Here is a 24,865-nt window from a genome sequence, read left to right on the forward strand (position 1 = left end):
TGTGAGTCGATCCATCCAGATGCAATTGCTTCTTTGATGATTCATAGGGAGAACAGAATGACCTTGAAGGGAAATTGGTCAATGGGATGGTTCAGAGACTCCAGGAGGCATGAAAGGAGGCTGCTAAAGCTGCTACAATGAAGTAGTCTCGGGGGTGGAGGAGTGGGGGTGGGGGGCACTAACAAAAGTGTCAGTTGATTTGCAATTGGACACATTCTAGAGCTCTTTGTTGGACGGGACACCATTAAAGGTGGGCTGGTTTGCAAGCGACAGCATAAATAGGGCAAGTAAAATTTGTAAATGAGGAAAATGCTACCTCAAGAACCCAAAAAGGCCTAAAAGATGTTGGTTTTCTCCCCACATTGTGGGTGCTGAGTAGTTCTCTTTTTGAGAGTGCCAGGGATGGAGCAGCCCTTGGTTTACCAAAGAATTTTCAGGAATTTAGCCAAGATTGCAGGACCTTGCACTATGTGTAAGCAATGGCCCATCCTCTTTTAGTGAGCTACTTTGTACTTGTACATCTTTAATGAGTGTGTCAAATGAATCTTTTTGGAAGAGGATGTCATCAGTATAATGACATGCCTGCACTCCTGGAGAAAGTCAGATGCAGTTAAGATCTTGTCTGCAGAGAAGTGCAATGGTAAGGCTGTTTCCTATGAACAGCTGGGGAGAGGTGTACTATGCCCCTTCAGAGGTGAAGGCAAACTGAACAGAACATGTTAGCCAAATCTATAATGGAAAAATACCTTCCAGTTTCTGATTAGATGGAGTCAGCAGTTTCAATAAGATTGTGTACAGGTCCTCAATGGGTGGGACCAGACCACCAAGATGTGGCAATCCACTGGGAGGCACCATTCACACTTTCCAAGTTGAAAAAGAGGCCACATTTGATTATTAATTGGAGAAGCAGTGGGGATGATCAACCTTTCTCTAAGTAGGTCTTGCATAACGGGTTTCAATCCTTGAAGGCTCTGTTTTAGTTTACATTGGGCCACATGAACTATTTTAACAGGGGACAAGGTCCACAAGGGTTCCATTTTGCCAAGCCAATTTATAAGTGCCAAAGATTTAATTTAATTTAAAATCATTCTTCATTGGATCAGAGTGTCCATGCCCACTATGGGACATTTTATGGCAATGGATGGAGAATTCAGGCAAGGCAATTCTTCTGATATTTCAGGTAAGCCATACCTATTTGTTCTCTATTTTATGTTCAGTAACTTCCCCAAGATTATAAAGAGTGCCTTGTTTAAATTTAATGAGATCCCCAAGTATAAATGTATTTTGAGCTCCAGTGTTGATTAAGGCCCTGAAAGTTTTAGCAATTCATGTATTTCAGCAGATGTTACAACTAATTTGGAACCTATGTTGTAGTGACACAATGAGCACCCATTTATTTTTTTGTAGTATAAATTCTTTTCATAAACTTTAGATTTCCAATTGGGTCAAATTGTGGACCTCTGTTTCAGTTTTTTGTTTCCTTCCCCCGTATGAAAGTTTTTTCCTTCTTTCCTTCCTCCCTCCCTTTCTTCCTTTCTTCCTTCTTTCCTATCTTTTTGTGGTTGTGTGATATACTTGAAAGGGGAGGTTCTTTTCACCCTGCTCGTATTTATAAGTTTCTTTCTCCAGTGACCCTCAAATCAGTATCGGCAAGGTTAGGGGCCTCGCCAGTGGAAATAGTTGAGTCAGTCCCCTGAGGTCACAGGGCAAACACCAGGCTGAAAACAGCCTTGGCTGTTTTCCCCTATAATCCAAAGATCAGGATCTTTTTGGCAACATTGCAGCAGCAGTGGCAAAGGCATTTTGTAGGGTACTAGTGATCCGTTGCCTTTTAGGAGTGTGACTCAGCATGCCACATAGCACCTGTTCTTCCTCTGTATGAGTGACTACCCACTGGGACTGTACATTGCACAGGTTATCAATCTTTCCTCTAGGCACTCTACAGAATGGAAGCCAACACCTGCTTGTGACACACAACCATGGTAAGAGTTGTTCTCCCGAGCCTAGTGGAATGAAGACATGTGATTGAATCTGGGACAAACAGATAGGTCTGGGTTGAGACACATGACCCAAGACACTTTCACATGTTCCTGTTCCTAAAGGACAATTATTGAATCTTCTGACTTAAGTCAGTCAAATCTATAACAGTCTCGGTAGAACTCAGCAAATGCAGCAGGCAGCAACATAGGTCGATGAGCACACTAGCCAGCAAGCAGCAGCTCAAAGTGAATGCTTGCCAACAGGCAGAGGAGGCAAACAGCAAGCCAAAGCAAGAAAATAAAGTAGTGGTGATAGTGGTCATCATCTGCATATCCTGTTCATAGCACCATTGTTGTGACTACCCCATGAAGGCAGGATTGATGTCCACCCAAAATTTAGTTCAGATATTGAGACTGATGATGCTATATACATACCAAGAGGATATGGAAAGTCTATTACTTACATAATAAGGTTTTCTGGGGAGATCAGGGCAGGCATCCCAAACTGGTCCAAAAAAAAAAATAAAAACAGTCTTAAGAGAACAGAGAAAAGATACTGGTTGCATTTTTTTAAAATAGTGGTTAGAGGTGGGGAAAGAATGAGAGTTCCCACACCTGGCTTGAACTTCCCACTGTTAAAAAAGAAGGAGAACCCAGGATTCTTATCATTTTCCAAGATGTGGGCAGAAAGTGAAGAGGGAGAGGTGGAGCTTAGAAGCTATTGGCAGTAGAAAATCATTACAGTAGGAGTGGTTTAACATTCAAAAAATCAATTGTATAATACCAATATTAACAGAAAATGAGAAAAATGATAATCTTTGGAGATGCAGGAAAGGCATCTGATAAAATTTAACACTCATTCATGATTAAAAAAAAAAACGAAACGAAACAGCAACTCACAGCAAACCAGAAATAGAAGGGAACTGTCATATGATAAAGATTTCATATGTTAAGGAACATCTACTAAAAAACAGACAGCAAATGTACTCAGTAATGAATGATTAAAAACTTTCCCATTGAGATCAGGAATGAGGCAAGGATGCCTATTATCACCACAATTATTCAACATTATACAAGAGATCAGAGTCAGTGCAGTAAGGCATGACAAAGAAGTATACATCTTAAAGATTAGAAAGAAAGAAATAAAACTGCAATTATTGGCTTCCAATTTATGGTCTGACATGTAAAGAGATCAGAAGTTGTCACTCCCTTCCTCACAACAAGGAAAAAGCTGAGCAAACTGAAATGAACAACTCTTCTTAGATCCATCAGTGAACTGAGGTCACAGGGCAAACCACCAGTCTGAAAACATGAATGGTAGGTATATTCAGGGAATGAAAGCTTATTGGGAACAGAAGGCACTGCTGGAGCTTTTGAGGAACACTTAAAGGGTTATTGACTAATTGCTAGAAATTGAGTTTAGACTAGCTTAAGGGATAAAAACTCCTGGAGCCTAGTTCATGGGGGCCTTCACACTTTTGTGAGTTTCACCTCCTGGAGCCACATAAATTCTCAGGGTGAAGACTGGAGAAAAATCCTTGTGTGATTCTGGCAGAGGAAGGAGAAAAGTAACCAGCAAGCGTAAGGCCTACTCTCAAGGGAAACTATTTTACCAGGGCCTAAAGACCTGGCTCACTAAAAGACTAAGATCTAATCATGGGATTACAGGACATTCCTCCTCCCCTCACACCTCACCACCACATCAATAGAGTTCCCCTCTAAAAGCAAGATTACTGCTAAAAGAACTGCAAGCCTCAGGCTCTATTTAAGAAGGAGCTCATAGGGAAACTCAAAGACAGAACAAAATAGGAGACAAAAACAAAGACATCAGAGGAAATTTTAGCCTCTAACACCATAGCCACAACAAACAGTAAATTTAGCCTACCTCCTAGCCAGATAAACATAAAGCTTCACACTAAAGGCCTATTTAACTCAGTTCCTTTTAAGGCCTATTTAACCCAGTTCCTTTTACCTGATACTTCATGTCCAACTTTCAACCAAAAATTATAAGGCATGTTGTATCTGTCAGGGTTCTTAGGGAAACAGAACAAACAGGAGATATCTGTAAATAGTATGAGATTTTATAAAAGTGCCCCATGCAACTGTAAGGATGTATGAGTCCAAATTCCATAGGGCAGGCTGCAAGCTGGAAACTCTGATACAGGTTTTCAATAAATTCCCCAGGAGAAGCTGGCTGGCTGAAGTAGAGTCAAAAATTCTCTCTTCTGACTGCTGAAGTCATCACTTCTCTTTTTAAAGCCTTCAACTGATTGGATGAAATATCTCTAATTGCTGAAAAAGCTCTCCTTAGTTGATTGTAGATGTAATCAGCCATAAATGTAATCAACTTGCTGATTATTTAAGTCCATGAAATGTCCTTACAGTAACAGCCCAGTGTTTGCTTGACCAGACAACTAGGCACCATTGCCTGGCCAAATTGACACATGACCCTAATCATCCCACATGGTATAAGGCAAAAAACACAGTCTGAAGAGACGAGCAAGCATCAGGACCAGACTCAGATATGGCAGAAATTTTGGAATTATCAGAATTTAAAATAACTATGATTAATATGCTATGTCTCTAATGGAAAAAGTGGACAACATGCAAGAACAGATTGGTAATATAAGCTGAGAGACAGAAACTCTAAGAACGAATCTAAAGGAAATGCTAGGAAAAAAAACATTGTAACAGAAATGAAGAATTCCTTTGATGGATCACCAGGAGACTGGACATAGCTGAAGGAAGAATCAGTGAGTATGAAGATATGGCAATAGAAACTCCCCAAACTGAAAAGCAAAGAGAAAAAATAATGAAAAAAAAAAAAAAAAAAAGGAACTAATATCCAAGAACTGTGAGACAATTACAAAGTTACAAAAATATACATAATGGGAAAACCAAAAGGAGAAGAAAGAGAAAAAAGAACAGAAGAAATATTTGAAGAAGGATCATAGACCTAAATGTAAAAACCAAAATTATAAAGATTCTGACAGAAAACCTAGGAGAATATCTTTGTGAACTTGTAGTAGGCAAAGATATCACAGTCAGGACACAGAAATCACTAACCGTTAAAGGAAAAAATTGATAAATTGAACCTCATCAAAATTAAAATATTCTGTTCATCAAATGGTACTATTATGAAAGTAAATAGGAAAGCCATGGATTGGGACAAAATATTCACAACACAATTATCTGATAAATAACTTTTAGCCAGAATATAAGAAGAACTCCTACAACTTCCCTTCAGAAACCACGCCATCAAGAAAAGAGTGGAATGAAATATTTAAATTGTTGAAAGAAAAATACCAACCTAGAATTATGTATTTAGTGAAATTATCTTTCAAAAGTAAAAGGGAAATAAATATTTTATCAGATAAACAAAAATTGACAGAATTTGTCATTAGTAAACCTGCCTTGCAAGAGAAGTCAAAAAAATTTCAGAGAGAAGGAAAATGATGTAGCTGAGATACATAAAGAAAGGAAGAGTACTAAAGAAGGAACAGATGGAGGTAAAATAAAATATTTTTCTTATGCTTAATTGACCTGATGGGTAAAAATTCATTCCAAATAATAATAGCATCAATGCATTGGGTGATTATAGCTTATGGATAAGTGAAATGAATGACAGCTATATAATAAGGGATGGGAGGAAGGAATTGGAAATACTCTGCTATAAGGTATCTGCAGTACTTGTTAAGTGCGTTCATGTTATTTGAAAGTGGACTAAGACTAGTTGCAAATGTATATTGAAAACTCTACAGCAGCTACTAAAAAGTTTTTTAAAAGAAGTATAATTGACATACTGAGAAGAGAGAAAATGTAATCACATAAAATTCTCAATTAAAATGAGAGAAGACAACTCAATAACAAACAGACGAAGGAAACTATATAAATGGGCAAGGGACAAACACACTTCCCAAAAGGAGATATATGAAGGGTCAATAAGCATATAAAAAAGTAGGCAAACATCGTTCATCATTGGAGAAATGCAAATTAAAACCACAATAAGAGCCCACCACTATGCACCCAGTAGAGTGGATAGATGAAATGGATGAACAGCATCAAATGTTGGCAAAGATATGGAGCAAGCTGAACTCTCATTGCTGGTGGGAGTAAAAAACGTATAACCACCTTGGAAAACTGATACATTTACTCTATGACAAAACAACTCTATTCCTAGGTGTTTATTTAAGCAAAATGAAAACACGTGGCCACACAAAGACTTACAAGTATGTTCATAACAGCTCCATTCAAAGCAACCCCAAACTGGAAATATCCCAGGAATACATCAATCAGGGATTGGGTAAACAGACTGTGGTATATTCATACAATGGCATACTACTTGGCAATAAAAAATAATGAGTGACTCATATTCACAACAGCAAGGATGAATCTCAAAAACATTTTTGCTGAGTAAAAAAAGCCAGACACAAAAAAGTGTACACAGATGCAAAAAGGTATATTTCACCCATTTGTATAAAATTCTAAAATGAACAAAACTAATCTATGATGAAAAAATCAGAACTGTGATTGCTTAGGAAGGGGCACAGAGGAAATTTCTGAAGTCATGGAAATGATCTCTATATTGATAATGGTGTGGGTTATAGAAATGCATGAATTTGTCAAAACTGAACTCTACATTTAAGATTTGTACATTTCACTGTTTGTAAATTATACCTCCACAAACACATTTAAAAAATAACTTCTCCAGTTTCTGTAGCAGAGATGGGAAAGGAAGAAGCGAGTCAGGAATGAAAACTACAATAGCCCATTAATGTTCCTGCCAAAGGTCCAAACTTTCCTACTCATGTTGCGTGTTCTTCTGTGGCATGTGGAAAAATCCAGGCCATTTCCTGGAAGCAGCAGAGGGAAGGAGAGAAGAAAAGTGGAAGTTAGTCAAATTTATCAGATCCCCTGAGGCCTCACTTGCAACATCAGCTCCATACACTTATGCCAGAGTATCGGTGAGCTGTCAGTGATCACCACCCTGTGTTTAAAATGAGATTATAAACGATTAACAAATGGAGGCAGCCACTAAATGCCAAGAAATCTCAGGGGAGAGACTTGGACGCATGTTTGCTCTCTAGGATATTCATACTTTCTAGGTGATTTTGAGATGAATTTTGGGGGGTAGGAATTATCCACTACATTTATAATTAACCAGATATTTCCCCTTTACTGAAATAAAGGGAATTTAACGAGAAGGCAGATGTAGTAAGACGTTGTTCCACCAAGACTTCACCTCAACCAGGCATTTATATTATGTAAGCCAGGTACCTTGTATATCTCATTAGGAGGTTGTTGGGGGTATTTTTCCCCAACTATACTTTTTATTTTCAATGGTACAGGAGAGTGAGGTGGGCCCTGAAGCAGTGAGGAGGTAGAAGCCAGAGGCTCAAAGTAGAGATGAGAGTAAGAAGGGAGGTGGGGATGTGAAGGAGGCATGGAGAGAAAAAGAAACCAGTCCACTGGTGGCTCTTAGTGGAGATCTTGCCCCTCTGGAGCTTTGGTTCAGCCCCCTTCAATCCCTGTTCTTACTGGGGTCCTCGGGGATGTGACAGGAGGAGAACCTTCTCCCTCCTCCCCTCACCAGGTCCTTTTTCCCTGCTCATCCCACGCATGCCCTAGCCCAGCCCCATTCCTCAGCTCATCCTCTTCCACTACCACATCTTTTCTAAAGCACTGCTTTTCACCTCCATCATCATCACTTCTTGCTTCAGTCCCCAACCCAACTCCGCATTTATCATTGACAACAATTCAAGTGCACCTACCTAATACCAGTCTATACAGGGTGACTTGGAGAGAATGGATCACTTTCAGAAACGGATTACTCTGTAACTAGGTGTGATGTGAATATATCACCCAAATCAATTTATAAGGGAAACATCAGGGTGATTTCTGTAGTTGTACAAATGCCCAATGTGTGCCCCTCATGGCTCATGACATGCATCAATCCTGTAGTCTTAATAATTGTGCTCTAATCCAGTCCAAACCCTTGGGGTTGCATATTACTTTAGATGGTTGAAACAGCAGCCCCAATGCTTCCCTGGATTTTCTTAAGGCCTTGAAGAAGAGGTGGGGCAAACATGAGGTTCTTGACGTATCCCCACTAGAAGAAGTCATATGGAATGGCATTGGACACTTGGGACCACCATTCCTGAGGCAGTTCAAGGCTTCAAATAGATCATCTTGTCAAGCATGTGGAAGATGTTCTTTAAATGGCCTCTGGGCCCCATGACTGAACTGTGGGAGACCCTCCTGCTGGAAAATGAAGTTGTCAGAGACTTCCTGTAGCTGTGGAGAAAGCCACTCAGCTCGTCCAGATAAGTGACCCCATCACTGTGTTCTCTGCAAAGGCCAGGCCTGTGAAAATTGAGACATGTAAGAGAAACTCTACATTTCAGTGCATGCTACGTGTTCATAAATTACCTAGTGACTAAGAAACTTGATTTTCAAAGTTTCAGTATGTTTTGAATCACTCTGTGTATCATAGAAAGCGGCATTTCCCCCTGAGACTTGCTGCTACTGTCTACATTGCAGGTGCTTCTCTTTTATGGGTGTTCCCTAGGGACGGGACCAGGTCTGTGGGATTCCCTCTGAACGGCATCACCCTGCCCTGTGGCTTGAAGGACTAGGCCCTTAGTCTTAAGCTTTTGTCCACAGTGACAGTAGTTAATTCTTCATTCCCATCTCCCAGCTCCACCTAGGGAGGCAGAAAGACAAGGCAAGTCCTCTTGAGGCAGCGTTTCCAGGGGCTCAGCCCTCCAGGGCCCCCTCCTGTCCTTCCTCCACACTTGAACAAATGCAAGAAGTTGGGGTAACCCCTGGACCCCAGAACAAAGGCCTTCCTCCTTCGTGGCAGTCAGAGACAGCTGCTGTGTGGCTCTCCTGGAAGGGAGGAGAGCTGGGTTCAGCAGCCCGCGGGGGAGAAGCCGGCTCTCCTTGGAGTTACTCACACCACTTGCTTTGGCTTCTCTCACGTAGTTCCCTGAGCTGTCATCCTTTGTTCTAATCATGTTATAAAGATTCTGACCTTCCCCGCCCTGCTCCTCTGGGGGAAATATAACTCTCTGGGGCTCCATCATTCAAGTCCCCAGTGAGATTTCATCTGAGAAGCTAATTCTCCAGCCACCCAGTGGGTCCTCACTGCCTCTGAGCACAGCCCCCTCCTGGGTGCCAGGGCTGTAGGGGAGGGAAGGAACACAGCTCAGCCCCAGGGGGGATGGTAGAGTGGGCAGGGGAATGCTAGGCAGCTGTCTGGGCTCAGACAAGAAAGACCTAGAAAATCAAGGGCAAGTGAATCAGGTACAAACTTGACCCTTCAAGGGTGTGGATTAGAGTGGAATCAAATGGATTGGCCAGGGGAATCCTCCTCTCCGATGCCCCTCGTCTCAGGAGCCCTCGTCATCTCTCATGAGCCCTCCCAGATGACCTCACATTCCATCAGGGTCACTCGAATTGGGTCCCAGGGGACTGATTCCCTGTTAGGTGGTGATGGGGAATTTTAAAATAAAGCTGTTAATTATGTATAATCAACCATATGTAAATCTACCAGTAGGGGATTAAACCTGATACTCTATATCACTGGTGCTGTCTGGCACACAAACCAAGCCTGGAGTTGGATAAAATGTGGAAGTTAAACCATCCTCGGAAAGGGTGCATGGTTGGTGTGAGTTCCTTGTTGCAGTTCAATTATACTGCAATTAAATGGTATACTTTGTTCAAGGATGCGTCCCACCCCAGCCCCAAAAGATGTAACAAGAGTACTAACAGAGGAAATGCTCTGGCTCCCAGTGCTGGCGGATGGTGGCCCGCCCACGGTGCACAGCACAGAGCACCACCCAGGACCCAGCAGAGACTGGCAGGAGACAGCATGACTCCCAAGGATGGAAAGCAGCCCGCTGGGCTCCTGCCAAAGACTGGGATCCTGCCTCTGACCATGGTTTTTTCCAGCCACTTGGACAAAGTGCTGCAGCCACCAGGGACGGAGCTCTGCCCCATCCTGCTGCTCTGCACACCGGTGAGCTTGCAACTCGCCCTTCTGATCCCGTTGCTCCTCTGCCTTCTGGGGCTTTGCATGGTCCCCCGGATCCAGGGCAAACCCAAACACGTGGCTCCCTCAGTCCTTGTTGACGTGGCATAAGCCGACAATGTTGGTTTCATTTTCTCTTACTCCCCCTGCACACATTTGTTACACCTGTGCTACAGATCTTAGAGCTTTTCCCGTGTCCCTGAACACACCCAGCTTCTTCATACTTCCATTAAAACAATGGTATTAGTTCATCTTCACCCAGAACTTAGGTGGTAGGCACCATGCTAAGACATTTACACTAATTATCTCATTTAATCCTCACATCAGCCCTGTGATGTAGATACGATTTTCACTCCCAGTTTACAGGTGTAGGAAAGAGGCACAGAGGGGATGGAAAATTTGCATAAAGACACACAGGAGCCAGGTTTATAAGCCTAGCCGTTCTGACTCCAAAGCCCATGTTCTTAACCAGGGATCAGCAAACTTTTTCCTTTAAAGGCCAGACCGTAAGTATTTTAGGCTTTGTGAGCCCTGCATCTCTGTTGCAATACTCAACTCAGTCATCTCAGAGAAAATGAATGGGCTTGGCTATGTGCCAATAAAACTTTATTTACAAAAACAGGTTTTTCTATTTAAAAAAAAGTTAGATTTGACCTACAGGCTGTAGTATGCTGACCCCTTCTCTTAAACATTAATGTGCCATGCCCTCTGCCTGGAATCCCTTCCTCCATTTTATTCTTAACCCAGCAAACTCTAGTCATCATTTAAAATCTGAGTCAAATTCCTCTACCCAGTAAAATCTTTCCTTATTTCCCAGTCAAGAGTTTTTGTACATTTTTCTGGGTTCCCAGAGTGCTTTGTTCAAACTTCTGCTTCCAGGTCATGTGTAAAAAGGTCAACATTGTTTCCATTATATTGTAATCATTTATAGTAGTTATTCCACATCTAGAGGTTCTCGAGGATGGCAATATACTACGAATAGTGCTGAGTATTGTACACAAAAACCCTGCTTGAATTTAAGTTCCGTATGGCAGGACTTTTACTCCATCCCCTATTGAATCCTCGGTGCCTTCAACAGTGCCTGGCACATGGTAGCATGTGCTGAACAGATGAGTGTTCTCTACACATACTGTGCTCTCAGGCGCAATGTTCCTATAAGAGAAGGACTATGTCTTATTCATCTCTGTAGCCATCGCATAGGCCTGGCATATGTAAGTGCTCAATTAATATGTGCTGTTGATTACATAGAACCAAGTGGAATTTCCTTGAGAAATGCTCCCCTGAACAGGCTTAGAAACAGATAATCAGAGCATGAGACACATTTCTTTCTTTAAAAGGCAGCAATGGATAGAAGTGTTGAGGCAATAGAGTTTGATGTGATGCACAATTGGGTTTGTTGCAAGGGGAATGAATGCATGGGAGAATCCAAAGGAAATTTGAGGAAGCAAACATTTTAAAGTCTGGGTAGGAAGAAAGAGGGATGCGGGGAGAGTGAAGGCAGTGAAGCTGATGAAAAGACAAGGCCTCCAGGCAAGAAAGGCTTGTAGTCCAGGTGTGCAGGTACTACCATGAGTGGGATATGGAACTCGGTGGGAAGCAGCCATGCTGTTGCCAGTGGCAAGGCAGGGTGGAGAGGATGGCTGGAAGGGCAGGCAGTTCATACTGGGGAAAGTGGAGACCTAAAGAGGGGATGTCTTGTGCTGCCCCCCACCCCCACCACCATGTGCTACATGGAGGTGAACTTAGCCCCAAAGGAACCTTGGAAAGAAAGGAACTTTCTGGTTTGATTGGGTGGTCTCTCACTCAATCACTTGCCAAAGGCACTAGTAACAGAAACTAATGCAGCAAGGGAGCTCATGACTGACTCAATCTTGCGGTCGCGTCTACTGCTTCGGGGGGGGGGGGCGGCCGGTTGCTGAACCCTCGGCTCTCGGCGTTGCTCGGAGGGTACCGGCGGCTGGGGCTCTTTCCCGGAGGCGAGGGCGAGGCGGGGGACTTGGCCAGGTCCCCGGCGGTGGCGTGCAAGGTGTGGAGGGCGGCGAGAAGGGAAAGACAAGACACTCTTCCTCCAGTAGGGGTAGAATAAAAGGACCTTTATTCAGGGGTGAGCACAGGTTATATAGGCTGGCATAGAGGGCGGGGGTTGTTACAAGCCAATGCTGAGGGGATAAAGGGTAGGATTGGTTCTGAGAGGGTGCGGAGGTTAGGATTGGTTCTAAGAGGGCGCGGAGGTAGTTTGAAAAGGGGCGGGAGTTGCTCTGGCAACGGTGTCTGGCAACAGTGTATGCGCACTGGTGGTGGCGGGAGTTGCTCTGGCAACGGGGGGTGTGCGAGCAAGATAAGGGGGTGGGGAAAAGGCGGTTCCCTCCGGCAAGCCTCCCCTAACGGTGGTATTTTGGGTGAGGAAATGGGGCCTGCCTCCGGCCTCACTTTCCCAGGCCTGGGGGGCTGTGGAGGGCGCTGTCACCCGTGCCCACCACCCTCCCCAGGGGCGGATCCGGTCCCCTGGCCCAGGCCCACCAAGTTGAAGCACGTAATCAGTGTCCCGCAAATCTGGAGGAATGCATGAAAGGAGTTGCTTATCGAGGACCCATATTACTGTCTGAAGTCATTAAGTTGTGCTTAGCAGGCTGTGGACCAGGAAATAAGGACATTGTGGAACATCTTTAATAAGTATAACTTTGAGCTCCCCACTTGGTCAGTGCACTGGGGGGTTGGAGGGTAACCAAAAAGCTGAAGGGAGTAGAAGCAGAAAGCAGGTGCTTTCAGCTCTACCCCTTAGTGACTTCACCTAGTCAACATCAATTCCAGAACTCCAGTCCCGAAGCACCACCTAGTGACTAGGCATCATGGGAGTTTACCCACTGCAGAGAAGGGAAAACAATCTGGCTCATTAAGGGTACCAGATCTCTGGAGGGAGAAACATACCCTGATTGATGACATTTGCTAATTTTCATGTGTAAATCCTCCCATCATGGGCAATTTCACGCTACTAATGCTTAAACAACCGACTTGCAAAATTCCTGAATATTTAAAGTCTCTCTCATTCTAGTACACCATCTGGGTAGGTTCTAGGGGTGCCCCTTCCTCCTAAGCACATGCAGTAAGCCAGGAACTTTGCCAGGTGTTGGAAATAAGGAAGCACAGTTCCTGGCTCAAGTTACTTACAGTCTAGTAGAGAAGAGAGTAATTGGCAATTACATGCCACCGTGATGGTAAGAGGAGGATGTCTAAATTGAGCCCTGCAAAGTGAGGAGAAGCTAGCCAGAAGGAAAGGATTCATTGGCAAGTATTGTGTTCTAGTTGGAGAAAAGAGCAGGTGCAAAAACTTAGCTGAGAAATGAAGAGCATGGTGTTCTTTCTTCCTTCAAATCACTTCTGATGACTGGATGCTAAGATTGGAGGGGGAGGGGGCAATGGTGGTGTATCACGCTAGAGAGGGGAGCAAGAAGAAGCTATTCAAGAGTCTTGTGAAACAAGTTAGGGCTCTGAAATTTTACCATCCACATTTCCATAGGGTTCTGCTGTGGGAGGTTTGTAATCTCTGCCACTCCCTTTATCACCCACTCCAAGCTCAGTATCACTGTGAAGCCTCCTGGGCTTGTCTGCAGTGAGAAAGGATCAGAATTTGAACTGGAGCCATAGTCGGGGAGCCAGAAGGAGCTATGCATTGCATAGAGTCTACCACCTTCCGCTTCCATTTGAGAGCACCAGGGACCCTTCCTCACTCCAGCCCCACAAACCCAGAACTAAGCTTCCTAATGCAAAACAAATGGGAGGTAGTCACAACAACATTGTATGGGGGAGGGCTGGGAATGATGTGGGTCAGAGACCACAAGAAAAATGCCAGAATGAAAAGCAATCTAGGCAGACACACAGATGCTTGGTTCTTAAGAGAAGCATCAGCACACCGACAACAAAATCTTCTTTCCCCTCCCTTCCCTTTGATTCCGAATTCCCAGCATGGAGGAGGATAAAAAGGGGTCATGCCAGCATCAATATTTATTGAATTGCTCAACTCACAAGGTAAACATACTGATCTAACTTCAGAAACAGAGCAAGAGTATTGAGGAGCTAGAGACTCTGTCTGCCACCAAGAGAAAGTGCCTGGAGTGTAGTCTACCCCAAGGATATTGCGCAAATGCCTACTGCTCCCACACAAATTTCCAATCCTTCCTACACCTGCTGGCATCATCCATGCCAAGTTAAAGCCTTAATTCCAAAAGAGTAGAGTGCTTAAGAATGCTGTGCCCAAACAAGGCACACTTCTTTCCCAGAACTGGGTGGAAGCACATTCTTGGTCAACTATTGCACAACCAGGGAGAAGAGAGGGGTGCTGCTACCCTTGTGTCAGGAAGGTGCCCCTCTTTCCTACCAGGTGCCGAGTTAGCAGCTTCTTTTGGTAGGAAAGACCCTGCCCCCCTGGATTTCATGCCCTCAAAATGTAAGAGAGATGGGACTGCTTATAGAACAGAAGCAAGTGTTTTCCTCAGGTTCCCATCAACCTGGGGATTTGTCTTTCCTCCCACGGTTACCCATTTAACCAATATGTTCTCACAGAAAAACATGCCTAGAATTGCTCTCAGTTCTCCTCATACATAGTACTCTATGCCTGGACTGGAAAGATGAAATTCAACCTCATTCCCTTCGAAAGCAAGTAATGCTCTCATTTCACAGCCTAACTTCCCTGAGAAAGTACATAGGGTTTTGACGTTTCTAGCCCTGAGATTAGAAATATAAATTTGAAATCTACTTGTGGCATCATTCCACTTGTAAGGGCACATTTTTATGATTCACTGTTACTATATACCCTTCACTTTCTGTACACACCCCACGGAAATATCTAATCCTTGAGTCTTAAGAAATATCCAGTACTGTGGGAATGAATATTTAGTGAAGTACTTAATGATTTTTATGCTGCTCATTTTGGATTTCTAAAATTGAAGATCTATGTGAACTTTCCGAAACAGCAGAAAAAAAGGTGTCTATGAATTTCAACTGTGAAGAAAATTGCATGATAATGAGATCAATGGGAAAAGCAAGTATTGGGGAAGGGGTGCAGGCAGGGAAATAAACCCCTTTCAGAAGTCAGGCCTCTGGGCAGAATGGCCTTTGGGCATATTTGCCCCTGTCCTCTCAGCAAAGTAGCAATTAGGCAGCTTATCACAGAGCTCAAGGCAAATGTCACCCATACAGTGTAAAACCTCAGCTTCTCTTTTCTTCTTGCCATTCAAAGGGAAGTTGAGTCCTCAAAGTAGCCTGCATTCTCATACCCATACCTCAGGGAGGATAGCCAGCTGCTCCAGGACTGGCTCAAACTTGGTGGACAAAAAGCAGCAGGTCACTTCTTGCTTAGGTCATTGGGAAAATGCCTTTAAGCCCTCGGGGAGAGTCCTATCTTGGATGGGAAGGTGGAGCTTTGGGAGGAGAAAACCAGTGTGGGAAGGGGACATACTATGGAATATCTGAGTAAGCAGAAGGCAGGGACAATTATCACAGATCAGCTTCTTGTCTCCTTTGTTTGAGAACATGACTAACTCATGACTTCAATGAATTTGTGTACAGATCTATTGTGTTGGGATCAAAGAAAGTCTGGAGGTAGGAGAATTTCTCCATGACTAAAGGAAGCAAAAAAAAAAGCAAACTTCACATCCCATATCTTTCTAGAGACTGGGGATGATCTCACTATTTGTAAAGCCCAACCCTTCCCAGACTGCAAGCTCACCTTCAAGGACTGAGCCCAGCCCATTTCCACAATATATAACCTGCTGCTTAGAGACCATCTCACACTTCCCTTCTCTCAGCTCTACGCTCCAGCTGCTTGCGCTTTCCTCAGCCTTCATCTCTTCAGGGAACCATGTCTAGCAAATCCACCATGAGGATCCAGAGCAGCAGGAGCCACCGTGGCTTCACCACCAGCTCAGCCAGACTCCCTGGGGCCGGCCGCTCCGGCTTCAGCAGCGTCTCTGTGTCCCGCTCCAGGGGCAGTGGTGGCCTGGGTGGAGTGCACGGAGGAGCTGGCTTTGGGAGCCGGAGCCTCTATGGCCTGGGCGGCTCCACGAGGATCTCCATTGGAGGGGGCAGCTGTGCCATCAGGAGTGGATATGGTGGCAGAGTTGGAGGAGGCTTTGGCCTTGGAGGAGGAGCCGGGAGTGGATTTGGTTTTGGCGGTGGAGCCAGTAGTGGCTTTGGCTTTGGTGGTGGGGCTGGATTTGGTGGTGGCTATGGCGGCTCTGGCTTCCCCGTCTGCCCCCCTGGAGGCATCCAAGAGGTCACTGTCAACCAGACTCTCCTCACCCCTCTGAACCTGGAAATCGACCCTACCATCCAGCGGGTGAAGAACGAGGAGCGCGAACAGATCAAGACCCTCAACAACAAGTTTGCCTCCTTCATTGACAAGGTGAGACGTGGGGATGGGCCTTCCAGAGGGCACTTCAGATTCCCTACACTTGAGGAACAAAGGAGAGCCTAATAAAGGGTTGGGGTGGGAGAGACATAAGAAAAAGGGAGAAGGGGCAGAGATGACGTTTCCACAGGGATGATCTACTGGCTCCTAGTTGAACACAGGTAGAAAGTGATGGGAAGCAGGTACACCTAATGAGTCTCTGAAATGGCCCACATTTGTGCCTAGGGACAATCCTCGACTTTGTTAAGTGTGAAGCAAAGAGAAGTAAATGAGAAATGGAGTCTGTTGCCTTTAATTTCTGAACAGCTAAGGGATTACCAAGGAAAGCCAGTCAAAAACTGCTCTGAATGGGAGGGAAATAAAGCAAAATATAAAGGGTATTCTGTCCAGATGAGATAAAGAGACTTACAACCCTCTATATAGTCCCCTGGGAAGTAAATATATTCAGAAACAGGAGATGGCAATCTATCAAGGATATCTTGAAGAGACTGATGTGCTAAGGGGGAACTTAAGTTACACTAGAGTCATTAGATACCATTTCATATCCCTTACAATGGTGGTCCTTTGTAAAATAAAAGATTTGGATAAGGTATCTGGGTAATGCTATTTTTATGGTATATTTACATTCTGCTTTACAAAAAAAAAAAGGAGATTCAGTGTTGTAAATCTCTGATGGGTTCTATAACCTGCAGGGTGAACAAAGCTCAGAGATCGATTTTGGGGTTTCTCTGGGTTGGGAAGAAAAAAGTTTAAGGGAAAAAACTCTCAGCCTGAGCACAGCTCATGCTCTGGAGTATCTCAGCACCATGGAGACCTCCCAGGTCCACATGGGACCTATTTAACACAGACACTTCCTTCTTCCAACCTTTGTCTGACAAATGCCATCTTATCTGCTCTCCAGGTGCGCTTCCTGGAGCAGCAGAACAAGGTTCTGGAGACCAAATGGACCCTGCTCCAGGAGCACGGCCCCAAGACCGTGAGCCAGAGCCTGGAGCCTCTGTTTGAGCAGTACATCAACAATCTCAGGAGGCAGCTGGACCAAATCCAGGGGGAGAGACTTCGCCTGGAATCAGAGCGGAAAAGCATGCAGGACGTCGTGGAGGACATGAAGAACAAGTGAGTTAAAGAAGAGATGTAGGGCTCGGTGCTTGCAGGGAGAATGTGAACGAAAAGGTATCATGAGGTATCCCCTTGGAATCACCATGCTTTTCATGTCCACTGGAAATGAAAATTATAAGTCATTGTCCAAAAGCATATCCAAAAGAGGAAAATGAATGTGTGGGTGGATAGGAAAGAAAAGGAATTGAGAGACCCAAAGAAACATCTTTCAGGCTTTTTGTGGCAGGAAAGCTCAATGTGGAAATATTCCATTTCAAAGAAAGGATTGAAAACCAGGCTTCTTTCCCCAAGTCATGTTACCAAATGGCTCTAGTGTATATTTTCCTTTCCCTGTTTAGATATGAAGATGAAATCAACAAGCGCACAGCAGCAGAGAATGAATTTGTGACTCTGAAGAAGGTGAGCTAATGAAGATCAGGGGTTTACATTTCTTTGCTAAAGGAGCGGAGTGTGTGTCACTGCCCAAAGCTGGGACAATAATACAGATGAAGCCTGAGGCTCGCAGAAGGGGGCACAGCTGACTGCACGCTGTTGGTCTTTTCCTCAGGATGTTGATGCTGCCTACATGAATAACACTGAACTGCAAGCCAGGAGGGATGCTCTTGGACAGGAGATCGATTTCCTGAGGGTCCTATATGAGGCGGTAAGCATCTCCGTCTCCCTTTTATTTAGTTTAGTGGAGATCTAGAAAGGGTGGATATGAATGGGGTTGGGATCCCCTTTCATTGTACCTGGAGAATGTGATCTTATAATGTTTTGCTCTACAGGAACTGTCTCAGATGCAGACCCAAGTCTCAGACATGTCCGTGGTCCTCTCCATGGACAACAACCGCAACCTGGACCTGGACAGCATCATCGCCGAGGTCAAGGCCCAGTACGAGGACATCGCCCAGAGGAGCCGGGCCGAGGCCGAGTCCTGGTACCAGTCCAAGGTGAGCGGCGAGTTGGCAGCTGTGAGGAATCCACGTGGCCCCTAACTGCAGATGTTCAGATGTCCAGCAAGACTGCAGACTTCACTCAGGAAACGTACTGCTAGGATACTAGGGTCACTACACCAGATGTGCATCTGCACACAATCAGGGTGCACACCTATGGATTTTTTGCCCAAGTCTATTCAGTAAAAGAATCCAAACACAGGAAGAGAGCTACCATAGGTACAGAGCTACTGATCCCTGCTTGTAGCTTCACCATGAATACTGGCTTTCAGAAGCATTGTACAGGATACTAGGCAGAAAGCGGTCACACAATAAGGATGGTCTGTGATTCAAATGTTCAATGTTCAACTATCTTGAAATACCAACTTCTCTGAAAATCCCTTAAGGTGAACCCATTATGTTCAAATTTAGTAAATGCCTGGTTGGGAGTGGAAGCCATCCATCTCATGGGAAACCTCACATTCAGTGTCTCCCCACCCCCCACCCACCCCCACCCCCACGGTCTACAGTATGAAGAGCTGCAGGTCACGGCAGGAAGACATGGGGACGACCTGCGCAACACCAAGCAGGAGATTGCTGAGATGAACCGCATCATCCAGAGACTGAGATCAGAGATTGACAATGTCAAGAAGCAGGTAGGGTGTGGGAGGGGAGCAGTAGGAATGGAAAGATCCTTATCTGTCATCACTCACAGTTTGAACAAATTCCTGCATACTGCTGAAAGTACAGGAAGAGAGAGGGTGACATGCATTGTCTGCCCCTAGTGAGCCCTATTTGATAAGAGAGATGGGTCCCAACCCAAGATAACACATGGACAGAACCAGGTCCCACTGACCATAGGGGTGGATATTAGAGATAGAGCCATTGAAATGGGGTCACCGAAGAGTAATAATTGGCTTGGGAACTTCCAAGGAAAAAGTAGGGAGGAGAGAAAAGGTCAAAATGTTTGAGGTAGGATGCTGTCATTTCAGTCAAGTTTCATGAAAAATAGAGTGTAGCTAACATAGACCATGGAAAACCCAGCTTACCAAATGCATAAGTGACACAAAGAGGAAGAAGGCAAGTAGATTCCTTGAAAACTCTGTACCTCAATTGAAAATGTTAGTAACATTGTAAAACTGAGTTGTGTTCAAGAAAGTCACTGCCAACAGTGGTCCATGTTTGCCTTTGGAGACCATACTCAAAAACAAAGCTGTAAGTCCATTTCTTCTGATGTCTCCTGGTTTTACATCCACTAGTGTCTCTCATGAGTCATCAAACAGTCAGACCACATTCTCACGCAGGGTAGTCAACACAAAGGGACACAGGTTTACCTCAAGTGGTTCCCAGACTTGGCAAGTTTTGTAGTAGAGAAAGAGAATGGATAATAAGAATCAGTGTTCCTTATCCATCAACTCTGGGCTGTAGGATTTTGTCTTTGCTGAGAAAAAAAGAACCAGTTAGTCTCCACTGGAAACCAGAGCATACATTCATTCTCCCTGTTTTTCACCCTCTAGAATGCCAATCTGCAGGCCGCCATCGCTGATGCTGAGCAGCGTGGGGAGATGGCTCTCAAGGATGCCAAGATTAAGCTGGAAAGTCTGGAGGATGCCCTGCAAAAGGCAAAGCAGGACATGGCCCAGTTACTGAAGGAGTACCAGGATCTCTTGAATGTCAAGCTGGCCCTGGACGTGGAGATTGCCACCTACAGGAAGCTGCTGGAAGGGGAGGAGTGCAGGTAATAACTCTCAGCCCTTCCTCAGCCTCTGGGTGTATTGCCAAGCATCCGGCCACTGAGTACAATTTTAGGGCTGCATGGTCAAGGCCATGAGTGGTATTCTTAGAAACAGCTGAGAGTTTGTTTTCCCCACCATCTATACCACCAATTGAGACATCCCGCTCTTATCCTGCTAATGGCCCTGTGAGGTCTGATCTTCCCTGTGTTTCCTCCCATAGGCTGCAAGGGGAAGGCGTTGGACAGGTCAACATCTGTAAGTACTTTTGCTTGCCCTGCTCCCTTCCTTTGCACTCTCTGGGTTGGACTCAGGCTGCAGAATAAGTCTCACTGTGTCTTCTTTTCTTGTCCCATCCTCACCACAGCAGTGGTGCAGTCCACCGTCTCCAGTGGCTATGGTGGCGCCGGTGGTGTCGGCAGTGGCTTAGCCCTGGGTGGAGGCAGCAGCTACTCCTACAGCAGTGGTCACAGCCTTGGAGGTGGCTTCAGTTCCGGCAGTGGCAGAGGCATCGGCGGTGGCCTCAGCTCTTCCGGGGGCGGCAGTTCCAGCATCAAATATACCACCACCTCATCCTCCAGCCGGAAGAGCTACAGGCACTGAAGTTCCACCTCCAGCTCTGGATCCCTAATGCCAAGGCCCCCTCTCGAGCTGACTAGTGCCCCCTTTCCCCTTAGGGGTCTTGCAGATGTCAGGTGTCTTCTTCCTCACTGGGTTCTGGTCTTCTCTGTCTCTGTGAGTCAGAGCCCACATGCTTAAGCCCTCATTTCTCCTCTCTGTGTAAACCTGCTCCACCTTCCTTTGCTCAACATCAGGATGTCAACTTCTGATTTTACACCATAATTTAATCACAACTGATTAAATCACAAGCTTCACTTTGTTACTAAATTATCTATCTCTTGCATCCAACATCTGATATCTGAGGCTGAGCTTTATAAGTAAATGACGTCATACCCTGTCAAAATAAAAACCTGGCGTGGTCCTAATTCAGAACAGAACAACTTCCCTTCAATTCCTGTGCCAAGGGGACCCCCTCTTACAGGTCCTGAGAGCCTTCCTCACCATGGCCGTGAAAGCACGAGTGAATAGTCCAGTGATGTAGAGTCTGTGTCCCTGTGAATGTTTCCTCTATTCTTTGCTCTCTTGTGATTGGTAAATAAAGCAGATTTATAATGTAATGCATTGTTTAATATTGCCTTGCCTTGGTACCAACGGTTCTTATGCTTTTTCATCTCAATAATGTTTTATCATTTTTCAATGATATCCCAGGTCCCCATGGGCTTTTAGCTACCCCCCACACACTCACCTCTTCACAGAAGTTTGAACAAACAGCAGTGTGGCATCTTCCCAATGCTCAGAGTTCCTTCCCAGATCATATCCCATCCTGAATGTTTAGCAGGTGGAGTGGGAGTGATCTGACCTACCTTTGTTGTATCCTCTGCATTTTACTGCCCATAACTGGAACCAGCATTTTGGTCCTTCTGTCTTGGTCTCTGGACCTCTCCACACCCTATGCCAGTGCTCACCCATAATACCCTCCCAGAGAAGCATATTTTGGGCAATCTGAGCAAATAATATTTGAAAAGAGAACAGAATATTTGGTCTATGCTTAGAATAGCCATTATGACCATGAAAGCTGTGCATCAAGAGCATTAAGAATGTGCAGATCCTCAGTAATTTAACTTGTGTGGTCAGTTTATTCACACAGCATAATTACACGGAACTTAGAATAGGAAGTGAGTGCTGGGAGGTTTGTACAGGTTAGTAGGAAATCCCGATACATCCCAAAATAACTTGGGCAGGGAATAAAAATACATTTGCAGGGTGCCCCTAAGGAACTGGGGGAAAATGTGGAAATATTAAACTTCCCCACCTGGGGAATTACTGATATTCTCACAAGCACTGGGGACTACCAATTCAGTAGTATGAGCCCTCGATCTTGGGGCTTGCCCTTATGAGGCTTGTTACTGCAAAGGAAGAGTCTAATCCTACTTATAATTGTGCCTAAGTCTCTCCTTTAGAAAACCAGTTTTGTTCCTCAGATGTGGCCTCTCCCTATAAGCCCACTTGGCAGGTAAACTCGCTGGCCTCCCACCCTACACGGGACATGACTCCCAGGGGTGTAAATCTCCCAGGCAATGCAGGACATGACTCCCGGGGATGAGCCTGGAGCCGGCATCATCAGATTGAGAAAGTCATCTTGACCAAAAGGGGGAAGTGAAATGAAACAAAATAAAGTTTCAGTGGCTGAGAGATTTCAAATTGAGCTGAGAAGTCATTCTGGAGGGTATCCTTCTGTGCTATACAGATAGCCCTTTGTAGTTTTTAGTGTATTGGACTAGCTAGAAGGAAATAGCTGAGGCTGTCTAGCTGCAACCCAGTAGTCTTGCTTCCCGAAGACGATTATATAACTAGATAGCTTACATGGTGTGATTGTGAAAATCTTGTGGCTCACACTCCCTTTATTCAGTACATGGACTGATAAGTAGAAAAATGGGGACAAAAATTAAATGAAAAATAAGGTGGAATGGGGGGATGTGATGTTTTAGGTGTTTGTTTTTACTTTCATTTTTGTTCTTTTGTTTACTTTCTTTTGGAGTAATGAAAATGTTCAAAAATTGACTGTGGTGATGAATGCACTACTGTATGATGGTGCCATGAACACTTGATTGTACACTGTGGATGACTGTGTGGTATGTGAATGTATATCAATAAAACTGAATTTTTAAAAATATGCAGACTACTAACCAGTATAACACAAGGAAAAATATATCATAAGGAAATGGTGGAGGTGCAGAAAGGAGGACAGACATGGATGGTATCACAGAAAGGTTCAAGCAGCGGAAAGTTGGAAACATTAGAGTGGGTGAATTAACAGCGTAAACAAGCAGGCATAAAATTCGTGTGCTCATTTCTCTTCTTTCTCTGTTAGCTGTGAGGTCCGAAAAGGAGCGACATACTATAACAACAAGAATGCCTAGTCCCTGCATCGTGGGTTCTAATACTTATCCCATAATAGGAACCAGGACTTCTTGGAGAAATGGCGGATTCTAGAACTAATGGCAGGAAATATACAAGATGAGCCTGGAGCATATGGTACTATCAGAAAGTAAGGGGTCCTAAGACAAAATAGAGGCATGTTGAAGGGACACAGGCTTTATCAATGGAGTGGAAACTGCAAATAATGGCCAGGGCTGGAACTTGAGGCACAAAACAAAGAAGTGTTTGATTATAACCCAAAGTGAAAAATAAATATCCATGACTCCATACTGATTTCAACAAATGACAAAATAAACATGAATGGGGAAAATAGATAAATCTCCCATGCAGAAGAATTCCAAATAATTCATGTAGATACTCCCACCTCAAGGATGTGGATCAAAATTCCCTATTACTTAAATGTGGACTGTGCAGAATGGCTTCTTTCCAAAAAGGAGAATAAACACAGAAAGGCGCAGAAAGAATAACTTCACAGTAGAAAAATCTGAAAAACACTACCTCAGCCGGGTCATAAAGTTTAAGAGCGATAGTAGTCACTTCTCCGGATAGCATGTTCTTTGATGATATGCTGTGCTGAGTGCGGAGTTTTCTCTCTCTGGTCTTCCTTTCCAAAACTGGTATCCACAGTTGAAGAATGAGGAAAACATTGGACAAAGCCCAATTGAGGCCATTCTACAAACAACCTGACCAGTATTCCTCAAAGCTGTCAACGTCATCAAAACAAGGAATTCTGAGAAACAGCCAAGACAGATGATGAAACGTAATGTGGTATCCTGGACGGGATTCTGGAACAGAAAAGTACTTAAGGGATAAATGAAGGAAATCTGGATAAATATGGACTTTAGATAATACTAATATATTGAGATTTGTTCATTAGTTGAGACCAATGGACCAGACTGATATGAGGTATTAAGAAGAGTGGGAGCAGGGTGCGGGACATACACAGCCCCTTGCTACTATCTTCACAATCATCCCGGAAATCTAAAACTATTCTTATGAAAGCGTTTATTACCCAAAATTATTAAGGTGAGGGGCACTGAAGTAACATCTGTATTTTTAAGTAACACTTGCTGTAAACAATATTGCAAAACCACTAGGATATGGAGAGAAAAGAAGAGAGGCAAAAAGAAAGAACTGAAGGATATATCCTAAAATATCAACATTGGTTATCTCTGGTGGGGGTAAACCCAAGTAAACTTTGTTTCTTTTGAAACTCGCATACTTTCTGAATTTTTAATGGTTGAGAAGGTTTTCCTTTCATCATTGGAATTATATATCAAAATGAAAGAAAAAGTTTCCTCAATGATGGTGTAATTACAGGGCATTTGAGACTAAACGTGGTCATTCTTTCTGATAGAAAGGAGAAAAGAGCTCTAAGATTCAGTCTCCAGATTTAAGGCCCACTGGAACACAAAAGTGTGGACTACATTCCTTTCCCCGGCAGGACTGAATAAGAAGGGATGAACGCTTTTGCAACAGCAAAGACTTGGCTTTGAGGAGAGGAAAGACTTTCTCTTAAGGGGTCTAGAAAAGACAGGGAATTCATATTTTAATAACACCCTCAAATATGTTAACATTTAGTTGGTTAGGGGCCACATCCAAAGTCCACATCACCTGAATCCTCTGTGACCAGCCTGAGGGCCTGTAAGCCGAACACTGAGCATCTGGCCGTGTTGGCGAGA

The 24,865-nt window shown here is 44.2% G+C and overlaps 1 protein-coding gene across 1 annotated transcript; it reads left to right on the top strand.

The window, feature by feature from the left end:
* The first annotated feature begins 1,133 nt into the window (after positions 1 to 1,133).
* Positions 1,134 to 21,342, top strand: LOC119542223 (keratin, type II cytoskeletal 6A-like). The gene is made up of 11 exons (XM_037846805.1): positions 1,134 to 1,180; positions 1,935 to 1,982; positions 15,816 to 16,411; positions 17,319 to 17,533; positions 17,875 to 17,935; positions 18,084 to 18,179; positions 18,304 to 18,468; positions 18,981 to 19,106; positions 19,968 to 20,188; positions 20,407 to 20,441; positions 20,551 to 21,342. Exons 1-11 carry the CDS (start codon positions 1,138 to 1,140, stop codon positions 20,784 to 20,786), a joined length of 1,842 nt encoding a protein of 613 aa, XP_037702733.1. The 5' UTR covers positions 1,134 to 1,137; the 3' UTR covers positions 20,787 to 21,342.
* Positions 21,343 to 24,865: the final 3,523 nt, after the last annotated feature.

This window comes from Choloepus didactylus, chromosome 8, assembly GCF_015220235.1.
Source record: "Choloepus didactylus isolate mChoDid1 chromosome 8, mChoDid1.pri, whole genome shotgun sequence".
NCBI classification, from domain to species: domain Eukaryota; kingdom Metazoa; phylum Chordata; class Mammalia; order Pilosa; family Megalonychidae; genus Choloepus; species Choloepus didactylus.

Excerpts from the sequence above, each read along its gene's own strand:
- LOC119542223 (XM_037846805.1), top strand. The coding sequence starts at position 1,138 with ATGGATGGAGAATTCAGGCAAGGCAATTCTTCTGATATTTCAG. Across the intron at positions 18,180-18,303 it reads TGAGGGTCCTATATGAGGCG|GAACTGTCTCAGATGCAGAC; the intron begins GTAAGCATCTCC and ends TTTGCTCTACAG. Across the intron at positions 20,189-20,406 it reads CTGGAAGGGGAGGAGTGCAG|GCTGCAAGGGGAAGGCGTTG; the intron begins GTAATAACTCTC and ends TTCCTCCCATAG.